General features: G+C 32.5%; 2 protein-coding genes and 1 non-coding gene across 4 annotated transcripts; 1 reads left to right on the plus strand and 2 right to left on the minus strand.

Annotated features, from left to right (window-relative positions):
* Positions 1-4297: 4297 nt before the first annotated feature.
* On the minus strand, positions 4298-4593 carry LOC148275126 (signal recognition particle RNA). Its single transcript, XR_015824112.1, has one exon.
* A 3556-nt stretch (positions 4594-8149) lies between these two features.
* LOC148275127 (trophoblast glycoprotein) lies at positions 8150-13279 on the minus strand. The gene is made up of 2 exons (XM_088236117.1): positions 12969-13279; positions 8150-10439 (listed from the first exon to the last, which is right to left on the minus strand). Exon 2 carries the CDS (start codon positions 10436-10438, stop codon positions 9248-9250), a length of 1191 nt encoding a protein of 396 aa, XP_088092243.1. The 5' UTR covers position 10439; positions 12969-13279; the 3' UTR covers positions 8150-9247.
* Positions 13280-14596: 1317 nt separating this feature from the next.
* Positions 14597-15978, plus strand: LOC148275128 (c-Myc-binding protein). 2 transcript variants are annotated; one of them, XM_088236107.1, is made up of 3 exons: positions 14597-14782; positions 14858-15145; positions 15401-15978. In XM_088236107.1, exons 1-2 carry the CDS (start codon positions 14768-14770, stop codon positions 15098-15100), a joined length of 258 nt encoding a protein of 85 aa, XP_088092233.1. In that variant the 5' UTR covers positions 14597-14767; the 3' UTR covers positions 15101-15145; positions 15401-15978. The 2 variants fall into 2 exon arrangements, with proteins under 2 accessions (XP_088092233.1, XP_088092232.1); XM_088236106.1 differs by having other exon boundaries at positions 14858-15978.
* The last annotated feature ends 428 nt before the right edge of the window (positions 15979-16406 follow it).

Genomic DNA, 16406 nt, shown 5'->3' on the forward strand with positions numbered 1-16406 from the left:
ACACTGACTAAATGAAGAGGTATTGCCTCATCAGTGTCATCCTCAGAGTAATAACGCTCAACAGCTATAGAGACGCCATTTTGCACTATTGCATTGAACAAAAGCGTTGCAAATAAATTGTTGTTTGGTGTTTGGTTTAAGAACAGACGCGCAACAGACGGTTTCGTCGCTGCACTGCATTTTCGATCAAAGTACCTACAATCCATTGTTTTGCTGTAGCATATGATCTCATTATCATACATAAATGCAAATGAATACAGTCATGTACCGAGAAAACGTCCAATTTTGCACGCTTTTTTACATTCATATTGATTTTCTCAAAAAAAAATGTAAGTGATGTTTCGCTTTTTAATTACTAAGAATGACCTTGGTAATCATTGAATTGGGTTACAATTGTAAATTTAGTCATATTTAAATGCGATTCCAAGCAATTAAATATTTTGATGGCGGGCAAAATTATCTGCATGTTCTTCCATGTTTGCCCGCAACCATTATTGTTGAACTGTAGCTCATATGGCGTTCTTGTATAAGAACTACTTTATTTAATTACGAATTTAATGGCAAAATTGTCGTTTGAACATGTTTTCAATGGTTAACTAATAAAATATTCGTCTAAAACAGTTGAGCAAAGTTACCCACCGAATTGTATATGTTTTCATACAAGCAATTAATAAGCCTTTGGGTTTTCAAAATCTAGTTGATAACTTAAGAAAAGGTAATAAATCTTGTTTATTTAAAGAAATGTTTTACAAGTACACATTCCAATAATCCTAGTCTTAATTACCGAGGAAGTGACAATCCTAACACGTTTTTTAGTTTAGACAAAATTGATAACCCAGAGGCTCAACTTATGCGGGTTTATTTGCCCATCGTCATAATTCTTGATTTAAAATACTGACAGCACATAATATAAACAGGAAATGATCTGAAAATATTTGCCTATATCATGCTACAAGAAAAACTTACCTTTGTCCTTGCCATCGAGCAGTATATTTTAATCGGGTTGTGGTCCTGTGGCTAGTGTCTCGGACTCACGGACCAAAGGTCCGTGGTTCGAATCCCACTCTACCCCAACTCGATTCCATTTTCTAATAGTGAGTTATTTACAACTCGTTGAAAATGGCCCTCAAAATTAAATATTTGGGTAAATCATAAGAACGCAAATATTTCTTTTTTTTTTTAAATAAAAAAAATATTAAAAAACACAGAGTCGTAATTGGCCCGCAACAAATTACACGTGGACTTTGACAGGTTCTGACAAGCCACTGAGTAAAGTTAGTGACAAAAGCTTCTAAGTGGAGTTAGTCACATAAATCTACTTTCCTCCTTAATGTTACAAATTTACCAAAATCAAATGGAAATATATTTTTTTAAAGGTTGAGCATAGATTAGACTCTTTGGGCAAAATATCCATCAATACACAATTCTAACTTGAGGCGTATGGACCTTGCTCTGGCAAATGTGGAATGAAAAATAACACGTTCTTTATTTCCAACGTTCTTAAGATAAAACCATCATCCAGTACTGGAAATGGAAATAATTAACTTTAATACCTTACCACTAGAAGAGACAGAACAAACTATATATTCTCCAGAAAGCCAATTATATCTCCATCAATGAATATTTTACAATCATTAATTGGCATGATGACTTTAAGGAAATGAATCTTGACCATGCTGGTTGGCTTTTTCTACCTCCATCTTCATAAAAGCATCGAACTTTATGTAGGTACCTTACAATATGCCAAGAACCATCAAATTCCCAATATGATATTAAGTTATAAGAGAAAAAAAGAAATACCATTAAAAATGGAAAAACTGTAAGACAAATACACTTTCAACCTTTTACGAGAAGATTTTTATAATAAATAACAATATAACCTCTTACCAAGCTCTCTCCTATACCGTTTTCAATATTCATACACGTTTTAAATTAAATATTTTTTTATACTTAAGCACCCACACACATTTATTCACTCACGCACATACACCCACATTCACATACACACACATGAATTCAAACGTCGCACACATACAATTTTGTTTCAAACAGTAGTTCCAAAAACTTGGAGCAATAATTGCTCCAAGTGTTTGCATAGAGGTTATATAATAAAGTTTCCTCTCGACGTAGATGTAGCTGATCTAAGCGTAAGACGTGTCAGCTAGTTTACTGGAATGCAAAGTTTCCTTAGATATTCCGGAGCAGAGTTGTGCAGTGACTTATACACAATAAGCCAAGAGAGTTTGTATTCCACCCTCTGTGGAAAGCGTAGCCAGTGTAATTCTCAAAGTAGTAAAGTAATATATGACTGAACTTAGAGATTCCAAAAAGAAGTCTCGCTGCGGCATTCAGTATAGACTGTAGGTGAGTAATTTTATTCATTGGTAGACCTGCGTAGATACCATTACAATAATCGACTCTAGACACTACAAACGCATTAATTATTTGACGGGCGGCATCAACCGGCAAATTTTTGCGTAGCATTTAATTTGTCCCAGCTGGTAAAAACATAAACTTATCGTTCTACTAATTGGAGTATCAAGGGATAGGTCATAATTAAGAAAGACTAACTGTGGGTAAAGCGGTGTTCCTTACATCGGGTAGTGCTGTATCCTGACTAGAAATGCAAGCCGGTAAAATTACCGCGGTATTTTGCGGGAATTTTACCAGATTTATGTAAAATACGGTATTTTTCGGTATTTTACGGTAATTTTTGGTAAGAATATGACGTACTAATTTTTATTTTTCGAAGATATAACAAATACGAGTAGCTTTGTTTTAGGATACATTACATGACAGTGAAAACCAGTTGTTTGTTACTAATTATTTGATAGTTGACCAACCTAAAGTCATCATCATCATTCCATGTCCACTACCTAGTTGGAGCATATGGTGTTCACAAAAACCCAGATAGCAGTGAAACTTGGTACAAACTTGATTTAAGATTGATGGAAGGTTGAAAAGGAAAATTTGACATGATGTTTGTAAAAACAAACATCATGCAAGTTATTTGTATGGTAACTAGGAAGTTTGCTTTAAACTTGCCTCAAGTTTACAGAGTTGTAATCTCAAACTTGGGTCAAGCTTGAACTCTTGATACTTCAAACTTGATACAAGCTTGAGGCAAGTTTAAATTGCTATCTGGGAAGTGTCTCCGGGCATCTCGGTCGGCTGCCAGCTCCTGTGTATCCTCACAAGTCAGGTTCGCATCTCGTAGTTCTGCCATGAACTACGAACTAAATTAGCAGCGGACGTCCAGGACGTCGAAAACCTGATGCCTTGTAAAGCAGGCAAACCTGAAGTAGCATTATGTAATATAAAATTATTTTTAAATTATAATGTTGTACACTGTTTGAAGTATTTGTAATACCCACCACCTGTATATTTGTAAATTTCAATACTTTTATCAGAATGGATTTAAAATTACGTAATTTTATCAAAAGGCGCGGTAAAATTCTCGTAATTTTACGATGATTTTCGTATATAATGGTAATTTTACCGTGGAACATGGAGACTTTTTATTTGTTTTTTACTTAGTTTATCTTACCTAGACGCACAGTTTTAGCTTTATTCGAACAAATGTTAGTTGAAGTGCAAAAACTGTTTACTGACATTAAAATGGTGTTATTTTTATAAATTGGGAACAATTTTTATTTTTTAAAGTTTTTTTTTCTACTTAAAAGTTATTAGCTTTTTCACAATTATATTTCTACATTTTGATGACATTTTGTGTTAACTGTTGTAGTCAACTATCAAATAATTAGTAAAAAGTTCGTGCAAATAGCTCTTTTCCGCTATTTCGATAAAATGTATTTTATGTTCAAGCGTGTATCTTGGAAAATATTGGTCGGAAGAATAAAAAATATGACGAATCTTAAGTTAATTTTATTTTCTCAGACTTTCGTGCATATTTTTTCTTTAAAATCTACAGGGACGTAAGAATACATAAAAAACAAATTTTAAGCACCGTTTTTTTCAAAATCGTGGCATGAGCGGTTACTAAGCTACTCATATTTTTTTTTAAAATGTTTTTTAAAATTATTCTTTTTATGTTTCTAATCTTATATTTGTGGTGATATACTCATATGTCTGTGTCATATAATTGCTCGTCCCATCTCAACACAGGACTTTTAGTCCAATGGAGTTGGGACTTATTGTCTCAAATAATGTACAAAAAACTTATGTATGTAAATAAGTAAATCTTCGAAAAATAACAATTATTACGTCATATTTGTTTCTTACCGAAAATATCTTAAATTACGGTGTTTCTCCCGCTAAAAGTAAGAAAAAAATGACAAAAGATTTGGGTCTGGCCGTGTCGGTCGGGCCACAACTGAGCGCTTCACTCCCGGACGCTATCCCACTACTGCCCCCCACGGGGACTTTTGGCTGCTGGGTTTCCCCCCTGGCCCGGTGCGCCCCTCCTTAGCCAACCTGGCCGACCGGGGCTCCCCCCGGGCGGCCATATTGATGGCGGGCTTAGTGCGGACGTCCGGTCAACGCGGGCAACTCAGTCGCAGAACCCCCGACCTCAGACCATTCCCCCACCCGACCTCCGAGTAGCCGGATTACAGAAGACGCCACGCTTCCAGTCGGAGAGAGCGTCAAAAACATTGTATATATTGTGTACAGCGATCGATCCTCACACTTGTAAAATCATCTTTTATTTTTAATTCATTTTGCTTGTATATATTTTTTTAAATATGTATTTTAAAAGCAATTTGTTTTTTTTACAATATTTATAATTTATTTTTACAATGCTATGCTGGACTAAACATGATATTTATTAACACCATCTATCGATATAACTTAGAAGCATACTCCATTCGTTGGAATTATGAGTAAGCAACAACTTAACTTTTAGTTTTTAATGATAGGGATCCGAATACAACATTGTGCATTTTAACGCATGCGCATTATAAAAATGTTCTACCAAATAAAATTTTATAAAACATTTATATATTAAAACTATCGTGTTTAGTTTATTATTTATTAAGTCATTTATCTAATTACTCGATAAATTTAATAGTACAATGCATTATATTCAAATTATTTCTACAACTAATAACTAATAAAAGTTTGGCGTCCCCCATTCCTCTTTTTTTTCTCCCTGAAAATGACAAAATAAAATTTCGAATATGAAATTTAATGAATAAATATTACAATTAGGCAACAAAATTATTTTTAAGCTAAATATTAATAAATTATTGAAGACTATTTCGTCGAAACGCCCCAATTTAAAAAAAAAACTTCCGCCACCAGCCGGCGCGACGGCTGCGGTCTCACAAATATTTTCATAACGCCATAATTTAGAACTTCATGGAAAAATCAGATTAAAATTAACATTGCGTTTTAAATTCACTGGTAGAATCGATCAGTTTGTGTAAAATATGTAAATATTAAATACGCATGGGACTCAAATGCCGATTTCCAGCTCAAGTTTTAATTTAAAAGTTAGTTTTTTAAAATATTATAAACCAAACACCATTTTATTTGATCGAATGTTTCTTCGCGTGTCACACGAGATCTATTCATTATTGTATAATAGGTAGGTATATGTATGTTGGTATCATAGCATGCTATCTAAATTAATATTTATTTTCAACATCCTTTATTTAAACAAGTATACCTACCTCTTATTTTCAGAAGATTTTTTTTTGATGTAAGAAAAAAAAATCTAAATTCATTGAAATCTTTTTATTTCGATAAAAAAACATAGTTTTGGGATTTAGGATGAAGCGTAGCAGTTGAATAATAATTGATTTCATTGAATTTTTTTATTCTTAACAATATAAAAATAATTACTACCTTGACCTATATTTATGTCTAAAATTATGAATTCATTTTCATTATTTTATAAGTGACGCCAACGCGCGACGTTCAAATTAGTTGTTTTTTTTTAAATTATCAACACTTTTTAAGGCTTTTTACAAAAATATGATAACATCAGACAGAAAATAGCGTTACAAATTAAACTTATTTTTGAATACCTACAGATATGACCGGTGTTCATTTTAATTTCTATAGTGCCAGAGTTTAAATTTTGTAGGGGAGCGGAGGGTAATACCGTACAGCGGCCAATTCCGTTCAGCAGTTTTGAGTCGGAAGAAAGCAAGTCACATATTATGTTTGTCGTTGTCACACTCATTTGTTTAGTGTAGTCTTGCATCCTCGCACGTTATTACATCAGTCAGCAGAGCGCTAGCAATGCCATCAGGTGTGATATGATTTCACAGATGCTGTTGCAACATTTTAACACCAGAAAATAAGCCATTAGAACATATTTTTACGAAGTTCGATAATTATGGTAGGTATTGAATTTCATTGATGCTTTTCTTAGTAGGGCTTTTTCAGTGTACAATACAAAATTTAAGGACATAATATACTACACAAACATCACTCTGTCAGATTTAAAATTGACACTAAAAATGCATTATGTAACTTAGTAGACATTATAATTATAAATATGTAGTACATCTCCCTTATCCTAGCTCTCTTCATGCATCCTTGTCCTAATCCCGCTTAATTTACAATAACTTACTGTTCTTTAAAAAACATGTATTTTCTTTGATTATTAAAAAGTATAAACATGAAAATATCATTTTTATGTGTAAAAACTTCTAAACTGTTATTGGTTCTGAGCTTATACACTATATATGTTTGTTTACTATAAATATGTATGTAGAGTAGAACTGTTGGTTCCCAAATAAAATAAAATAAGCGTATTTAGCTTAGTGATACAGGTTATGTGACACTTAATTGGGTGTTTTTTTGTAACTACAGGCCTTTGAAGGTCAAAATACGTTTTCAGTTAATTCCGTACACCGTGCGGTATTACCCCCATAACTATTTAATAATACTATCCAATTTGACGAAACTATCGGTAGCCAAATTTAACTCCAATCCAATTCATCGATAATTATCTATGTGAATATTGCAAATGAATGTATCTATATAAAAACTAAGACTATAATAAAGGTTTGTTTGATTCATTGAAGTCATTTTCCATTTGTAAAAATACATTTAACCGTTCTTTTTTAGCCTTAAAAGAATTTACGAAATTATACGAACGATGTACGGAATTACACGCAAGTGTCGGGTAATTCCGTACTGCCTGCTTTATCAAATACTTCATTTTATGGAAGTCGCATATAAATAAGCTTTGTTCATGAAAAACCCTTACTAATTTGAGGGTGAATTGGTACATAATAGTACATAATTGGTACATAATATTATTATAAGCCTTGTACCGAATATATTCCAAGAACATGACGTCCAAAGTTAGGTATACGGTATTACCCTCTCTTTTAAAGTTGGACTGCTGCTTTAGAAAGATTGATGTTTACATTTTTTACGTTTCCTGATACAAAACATGTTTAATGAGAAATTAAGGAAATGTAGGCTTAAGGTTAAGAAAAATCTATTCAATTTTATGACTAGATAAATTTATTTTCACAAATAGTACAAATTATTTTTCAATCGTTTCTCCATAAAATATAAAAAATGTATGCCACGATAAAATAATTACGTTTAAATCAAACGATTTATTTGAGCTCTAAAATACTATGGAAGTATTACATAAAACTAAGGTAAATAATACTTTTAGAAATAAGTTGTGCAATTTATCAAGAAGTCAAATGTTGCGGCGTATTTCCACAAAAATTGAAATATGAGTTTGTTGTGAATGCAGTAATGGCACGCAGTTATAATAATTTCAATATATAAAGCGCCAAGGCCAGATAAAAAAATTTAGATAAATAATATATTTATATTTAAATTTATTTCAACAGAGAGGGAAAACATTTTTGAGAAGGGATATGGCAGTCTAGGCATTTACAGGGCTTATGACCTGTCATTGGCTGGTTTAAGTGGCCACTTTACTGTGTATTGATGATGATGATGCCCTGTAAATGCCTAGACTTCCATATTCCCTTCTCAAAAATGTTTTCCCTTTCTATTGAAATAAATTTTAATATGAATAACTCCCTAAGGCGGAAATCCAGCCAGTCTGTAAGCATTTGGACATACTCAAACATTGTTGAAATAATATATTTTTTATTCTACAAAAATTCAGGTAATTTTTTTATGTAATAGTTGTATGGCAGACGCTTTTTTTCACACGATAATAAATTATTTCTTATCTTCAGTATTTGTTCTTAAATTTCCATAAACTATCTATCTCCTTAAAGTTTAGTGGTCCGGCCTTGAAACAGGATGTAGGTAAATTGGATTAGTAAACATAAATCTCGTTTGGGGGAATGGCATTATAGTAGTAGTAAAGGTCTTATCTTCTTCCAAGTCAGTCCCTCAATGCTGAGGATCGTGATCAGCATGAACACTTCTGATTAGTCTGTTCCACTCTAGTCTGTATTCAGCCTGACGAACTGACTCATCGAATTTTAGCCCCGTAGCCACCTTTATTTGGTCAGTCCATCTACATATATGGGATTCTATCCCGGCTTCTCCTGCCTTTAACTCGGCCAGACATTTTTGCCTTTTCTAGATTGTCTGGCTCACGTCTAGCAATATGTCTAAATAAAGACAGTATCCTTCTCAAACACACCACTGATAAATGAGTTGTAATATGGAGCTCTTTCAGTATCGATGCATTTGCCCTTCTGGCTGTCCAAGGCACACGCAGCAGCCTTCTCCAACACCACATCTCGAATGCATCGATCCTCTTCCTCTCGTATGCACGCATTGTCCACATTTCAGCCTCATATAGAAAAACGGAGAATACCAGGGCTTTAATCAACCGCTTTTTTGTGTTTATTGATATACCTCGATCTCGCCAAATCTTCTCTAAACGGTTCATTACTTCCTTGGCCATTTGAATCCTGCGACCAATCTCAGGTCTGCAACTGGCGTTGTTGGAGATAATCGAGCCGAGGTACACAAAGTCATCTATCAGCTCAAGGTCTTGCATCTGTCTTGTCCTTAGGAGACTGCCAGCTCTGTCTACAATCATTAGCTTTGTCTTTTTTTTATTTATTTTCAGACCCAGAGCCTCACTCTCCAACTCTATTCATCTGAAGGCTTCTGCTAGCTCGGTTTGCATCGGTCTGCATATCTCAGATTTGATATTTGTTGACCTCCCACCTTGACGCCAATATTCCACTCATCCAAAGGTCTTATAACTAGTTCCAAAACATGATAATAAAATAGATTTAGTAGGCACGTGATTATAAATATAAAAATATAAGTACAAATGTATAGTAGGCACCATAAATTAATTTACAAAAATATATTAAATATCTTCAATGTTTTCTCGATTTTTTATAGTGGTGTATTGTACTTTTTTGGTGATAGCCTCGACCATAGGAGACAACTTAGCTCTGAACTGGAATCTGCTAGTGTAAATCAATAAAATTATTAAAGAAAAAAGAGCCAAAGTGACTAAAATTAAAAGACCCATCGTGGCCTTTTGTCCTTTGGTCGTAACATTTCTAGGAGATGATAACGAACATGGAGTAACTTTAAGCTTCATTATAGTAGTACCGGAAAAAGTCTTAGGTTTGGAACAACGGACATTCTCTTTCCGGCGAACTGTAACGTTTGTCTTCTTAAGCCAACTATAAAAGTCCCACACTGAACAATCGCAGGCAAAGGGATTACCTCTCAAATCTACAACCAATCCTTCTTCTCTGTGAGGATGCGAGTTGATTTTATCGAATACACTCAACTCGTGACTTGTTAATGTTTCCAGTTGGTTCTCTTCTAGATCGAGAAATCTCAAGTGCTTCAAGCAACTTACATTAAAATTTATCCCCGTTAATAAATTGTCCCCAAGATGCAAATCCCTTAATTCGGGCAAATCGCAAAATACTCTATGATCTCTGAAAGTGATTATTTCGTTTTGTTCTAAGTGAAGTTTTTGCAATCTTGTTAGATTGCTATTAACAAATATGTCGTGAAGATCATCGGCGAGAGCCGCATCGGTATTATCTTCAAACGCGTTTGTCAAATGCAATTCCAATAGGTTGACAAAATTTGACAAAACCCTCGGATGGTGGTAATTGATGTCGGCATCTTCGTCAGATATCACAAGCTCATTGTGATTCAAGATAAGCCTTTCGACATTTTGAACATGGTGATACGATTTACCTTTAATTTCTTTTATTTTGTTATTGCTCATATCCACTACTCGTAATTTTTCGAGCGTATTGAGAGTGCCGAACACATTCCATGGCATCTCGGGAATTTGGTTTCCAGTGAAAATTAAGACTTGCGTTTCCGGTGGTAGGTACTGCAGGATATCGGTGTCCCGGAAACCTTGGTTGGTGCAATTGACAACATACTGGCTACGAAAATCATAATCTCGAATGCCGCAGGAACACTTTCCTTTGAAGGATGGTCCGCAATCTCCCTGCCCCGCTCCTCGCACCACCATACCCCAGGAAACTGCCACAAGGAACAGAATAACTCCTCGCGAAGCCATTCTGAAATATAAAAAATAACACTTTTATTGCATTTACGAAACTGTTTCTAATAAAAATTATAAAAAATATTGGTGCATGCACAGCTTTGCACAGCTTTTTATTTATCTAGTATAGGGTTGCCATACGTCCCGATATATCGGGACTGTCGCCGTTATGGAGCCCTCTGTCCCGACGTCCCGATGAAACTTATAATGTCCCGATTTAGACTTACACAGTACAACGCTGTTAATCAACATAAATTTTCTACGGCCGTACTGACTGCGAAGGTGTAAATATGGTTGCAAATGCTTCCAGCAATTGATGTATCTTAAGAAATTAATTGAAGCTCATCTTGCCTCGATAGAGTGGAAGTTAATGGGCTCTGTAAAAGATTTTTTTTTCAATTTTTGAAATTTAGCGAGTATTTAATTTCCATTCCTACTCATAAAATCACATTGAAAAAAGTTATGTAATTGATGTTGGCCCAGTAAAAAGCATCGATAAAAAATGTCTGCTGCCAGAACTGTAGAATCAATATTGCAGTATTACGTCAATATCAAGTTAGAAAAAATATGTAAATATAAACATAAATTGAAGCACCACATAAAAAGTAAGAAAAACATACATATATTTCTGTAAAACCATTAAAAATTTGCTTTTTTTGTTGCTACATATCCCCATTTCAGAACGTCCCGACGAGACCCTAGCAAAATATGGCAACCCTAATCTAGTACCAAAAGTCTTATGAATGCACTTATTTTTTCTATACCCATTAGTCCGCATTTTACCTACATTCATAAATATACGAAAAATTAAACATAAGTACCACCAACAAAGGTATACCCATATATGTAAGATGTTTGTAAATGAATTCTTAATCACGTGTACTATTTACCGTAGTTACACATCATAAATCAAAACAGCAGCTTTTTTGCAAAGATCACAGGTATATTTTTATCAAAAATTTCGGTATTATTTTCATTACTTATCGTGTATTATTTCTGTGTGTACTTAATTTAATATACGTACATTATCTATGTACGTATATTAAATTTCTCTATCTGATACACAAAATGTATAAAAACAAAAAAATATTTGTAAGAATTGATCTTTTTAAAATCTTTGTTACTAAAATTGTCAACGACAATATCAAATTTTAGTTGGTAGGTAGGTATATAAGTGTACAATCTTTAGAAAGATTGTTCGTCATTGGTATTTTAGAATAACAAAGTTTTTTATTCCCATTTTCAATCAATTAGGAATTAGGTTTCAGGACTGTCTTTGCGTTGATATTCTAGATGGTATATAATAAATTATTGGATGCAACCACAGACATATTAAATACCGGTGCAACGGAAGAAAAAAAAACTAATGACAATAAACTCATCATATAAAGTTAAAAAATAATACAAAAACATCCGTAAGTAAGTGGAAAATATCGAGTATGAGTTATAACGACATTACAACTCAACTTCAATTCAACTTTTCCCTCCTACCAATTATTTCAGGAAGCTGAACGTTTGAAGCTACGAGAAATCTATTGCCAGCAATTTCTAAAATATGTTTTTATGCGCTAAAATTTATTCCCTAATTTTTTAAATAGATCTAGTCAAAGATTTAATAGTTTACTTGAAATCCCTTATTGTAAATCCAGACTCGGGCAAAGACACAGCTCCAAAACTATTCAATGCATTTCATATGGACAGTATGATAGATATTAATTATTTGAATATATTTCGATTAAAATTTTGGTTGAAATTATGGATAAAAAAAAATGGATTTAAATACCTTCATTTATTTCAACTAAAAATAAAATGTATCCCCACACACAGGCCATACCTTTGTGGGTTTTTTTTGTGTTAATGTAGTAGTTCTTTTGTATTTTTAACTAATGTATACCTATTGTAAAATTTAAAAAAAATATAAATAATAAATAAAAATAATAAAAGCTCGTAAACTTTTCAAATCGATTATTAACATTTTTATAAAAACGTGTTAGAAAAATTGATCGTCCCAATTCAGTAGGTACTTTATAATATATGCAATATTTTTTTACCTATAACTTATCCACAAATCGGTTTGAAATTAATTTAGTTTCATAAAACTGACACACAATTTTAAATTTATTTTAAATATTGCAACCAGTTTGATGCTATTATTGGTAGTACACATAGGTACAAAATATTACATACACATTTACATCCTGTGACTCACCAAAAATATCATGACCTTATTTTTTTACAGGTGAGTAAACACTGTGACAACACTTTTGAGGTTAAGTTTATTACTTTCTTACTTTTAATATACCTTTGTACTATTTAGCAATCCAAACAATATTAACGGAAAGTGACAAGCATAAAAGCGAGCTTCTCAATACAAGTTGATATAAGATTAATATTATTTTGATTTTGACATGCAAGGTTGCCTCTTTTGACAAATTTTGTAAGTAGCATCGCGAATCGCTGTAGGAGATTAATTCTTTGTTTCTGTAAAATGTAATATTTTGTTGTATAACAATTTAGCACCAATTTTCTAATTATATAAACTTACCGGAAACTCACAAAGTACACTCGGCGTTATAAATTATTTATAATTAACAGTCAACGGCACAAAACTGAGATAATATAATCCATATTCATTCTGAAATTCAGAGCTCCGCCCACGCTAAAGCTTTTTCGTTTGTCTGTGTCGAGGTTCTAGAAGAGTGGAAGTTTGTAGCTGTTGTCCCAAACTGTTATGTGAGTGCTAACAGCATCAATGCACCTTGTAAAAAAATACGTTTCGATAAGGAGACTGCATTATTCCACATATGAAACAATGTTACATTTCTATATCATTCTATATTAGTACCTACTATCTATTTTCATTCGAAAGTTTTTTAAAGACAGGTAAGTAACGCATAACGGTGGGATAATAACTAAATCGACAACTTTTTTATATTGTGATGAAAATGCAATTCTATTGCATTAATAAATTGTATTATTTAGCGTATTAGAATCCCTATAATTATTTTATATAATAATCGAAGTCTTTTATTTTAATCTTGTTACCTCCGCTATATATTTTTGAAATCCAAGTATAATCTATTTCGGAACCAAAATTAATTTTTCCAGACATTTTTCATGTAATTTTGTATTCGTTAGAACTTCACAGATGATTGTGTAACAACGTAAATTTTTCAAAAATACTATTTTTAAAAAAAGGTAAGTATCTAAAAGACAGTACATAAAATTTGCATAAACTTTTTACTTGTTTTTCATATCTTGTATACGTATCTGGATAACTAATAAAAAATATTTCTGCCACTCATGTAAAAATAGCGAGCTCAATAGTAAGACTTTTCTAGAAACCTATTTAAAACAAAGCAAATAGAATATTTTTTTGATGTACCACTTTTCAACGATATTCACCCATACGCTTCAAATAATGTCGGTTCAACTAGGTATAAAATATACTTAATACTCTTAGTACTGAAAAAACATTATCATCATAACTAAACGCTGTTAAATGAAGGTGAAATAATTAATGCTAGTCCAGGGACGGTAAAATGTTGCAGTGTAAAAATAAATACGTTATTTTTAAATAAATATTCTTAGTTCTTACGGCTTATCCTACTAATTCAACTTTGGGGGCATTTTAAATATTTTCATAATTTAAACAAATATTTTATGTCTGCCTTGCCAGAAAACAAACTCAGGACCTCAAATATGGTATGCAAATGCGTCAACTACTACACTGCGAAGCGCACGTATCTCCACTCGATTTCCCATTTCAGTATGTTTACTTGAGAATAACTATCGAGTCGAAAACGCTCGTCCAAGATTCTGGTTCTATTTCACTCAATGTTACATGGACACAAGTGGAAAAGCAAATGTGAATTCAACATGCCGTATATTAAAAAAAGTCTAAGTAGTTAAATCTTTTAAAAAACGTTTCGAAATCAAATCGACAGTATTATGTGAAAACGTAATGAAAAATGGAAAGAATCATGACGTACAATAATTATTGTAATAGAGTAATATTTAAAAAATAAAAACAATTTGCAAATATTTTATTTGCTGCAAAGCAAAGTTCGTACGTTACGTGTTTGTCCATTTTTTTTATGACAAAACATTTTTTTTGCGGTACACGTAGGTAAGAACTAAGTTTCTTTGGAATTTTTTTACGCACATGGCATCACTGAATAACAAGACATTCCAAAAGTGAATATTTCAATTTCAATATTGTTGCAGCGAAATTTAATTTCAATTCTACGAAATTGCGTGATCGTTACGGTTTTATGTATACAACAATTATTCGCATTACCATACTTAAAATATCGTGTTTTAAGTGAGTGCCGTTGATGAAAAATGTCTGCGTACAAGGTATTTTATCAATGTGATCCAACAAATATTGCTCTAGTCATTTGTTTGTTTTAATTAAGCTAACAATTGTTACAGCCCTTAGATACAAAGCGTGAAGAATTCCGTAAATATTTGGACCGAGCAGGAGTAATGGATGCTTTGACAAAAGTGCTAGTGGGTTTGTATGAAGAACCAGAAAAACCCGACGACGCCCTGGGATATGTACGCCAGCACCTTGGTGGTGTTTCCGTGGAAGAATATGAAGTAGCAACAGCAAGAATAGCCGAACTTGAGGCAGAACTTGCTTCTTACAGAGCAGCTCCGGCCCCAGAAGGATAATATAACGAATTTTACTACTGGTTCCTAAATACTAGTCAAATTTAGGTATGTTTCAAATAAAACCTTAAAAAGTATTTAATATAAACATTGTACAAATTATAACTGTTAAAATTGAGCTGAAGTAATTTAAATATATTTGTTGCCAAGAGATACTGTTGATAGTTATTTATGAGGAGCGAAATGCACAAAAATAGTTTTGGGCCTAGATCAGAACTGCCGGAAATAGTTGCATCTTACATTCTTTAGTTCACACGGGGTATTATCACTATTTAGCATTAGATTAATTTTTCTTATTTTCAGGGGTCTTTTACTTATAGTTTTTCTGCACTCCTCTGCCAAATATAAATGTGAACCTCACAAAAATACACTGAATAAGTCTGCTTAATTGTTAATCTATCTTTAGTAAAAGTACTTAATAACTGCACTAACCGTAGGTGGTTATGTACAACTATTTATTAACATTTAGTAAAATGTTTATTTATATTTATTATACTTTTTGCGATATTTAAGTTCCGGGCTGAAATACGTTTTCAAATGGAATTATTGAATATTTAACTTTTTGAGAAACAAATACCTTCGATTGTTGAAAAAAAACATTATTCAATGTTTAAATTGTATTGTATAAAACTAATTTTATATTGATATAAAAACTTCGAATTTTTAAATTATTATGTTCATTCCAAGGTTAGTTTCGAATACATTCCAATCAAAACCATTCCTTTACATAGGTACATAGTTTACCTACCTTTTAGTAATACTTAAATTAAATTCTATATATTATACCTGTTAATTATTATCTTTCCACTTTATTATGCTGTTTAAATTCTTGTGTGAATATTACATATAATGTTATTCACAATAAATAAAGCTAACTAAAAGACTTGTCTTATTTTATTCTTATTATAATTTCTTCCTAATCAAAATGAGATGCAATGTTGTTTATAATCAAGCCAACTAAAGTACTACCTATTTGAATAATATTTTTATGGGATTTATCGCTTAAACAAAAACTGTCTCACAGAATATAAATACACAATTAGTTTTTCTGAGTTACTGTGCCGTGTGTGGTTCGCACTCTTCCGACGTTTCTGATGGCATTTCAGCATCCATCGTCAGGGCTGATACACAATAACCCAAAAAAACCCAAATCCTAGAAAAACTAACTGCAATCTAAAGAGCCGTAAAAAAATTGAGAATAAAAATAATTCTTTTGCATTCATATTGGTGGGATCTCAAAGGAAATTGGTCACTGTGAAATACAATTTATTGCAATTTTTCAGATATTTAGTTAATCGTTTTATTTTTT

The sequence above is a fragment of the Micrasema longulum genome, unplaced genomic scaffold (assembly GCF_059751315.1).
Source record: "Micrasema longulum isolate JH-2025_06_02 unplaced genomic scaffold, ASM5975131v1 h1tg001507l, whole genome shotgun sequence".
In the NCBI taxonomy this organism is placed as follows: domain Eukaryota; kingdom Metazoa; phylum Arthropoda; class Insecta; order Trichoptera; family Brachycentridae; genus Micrasema; species Micrasema longulum.

What these genes read in the sequence shown, in the direction of transcription:
- LOC148275127 (XM_088236117.1), bottom strand. Translation starts at nt 10,438, where the DNA reads ATGGCTTCGCGAGGAGTTATTCTGTTCCTTGTGGCAGTTTCCTGGGGT.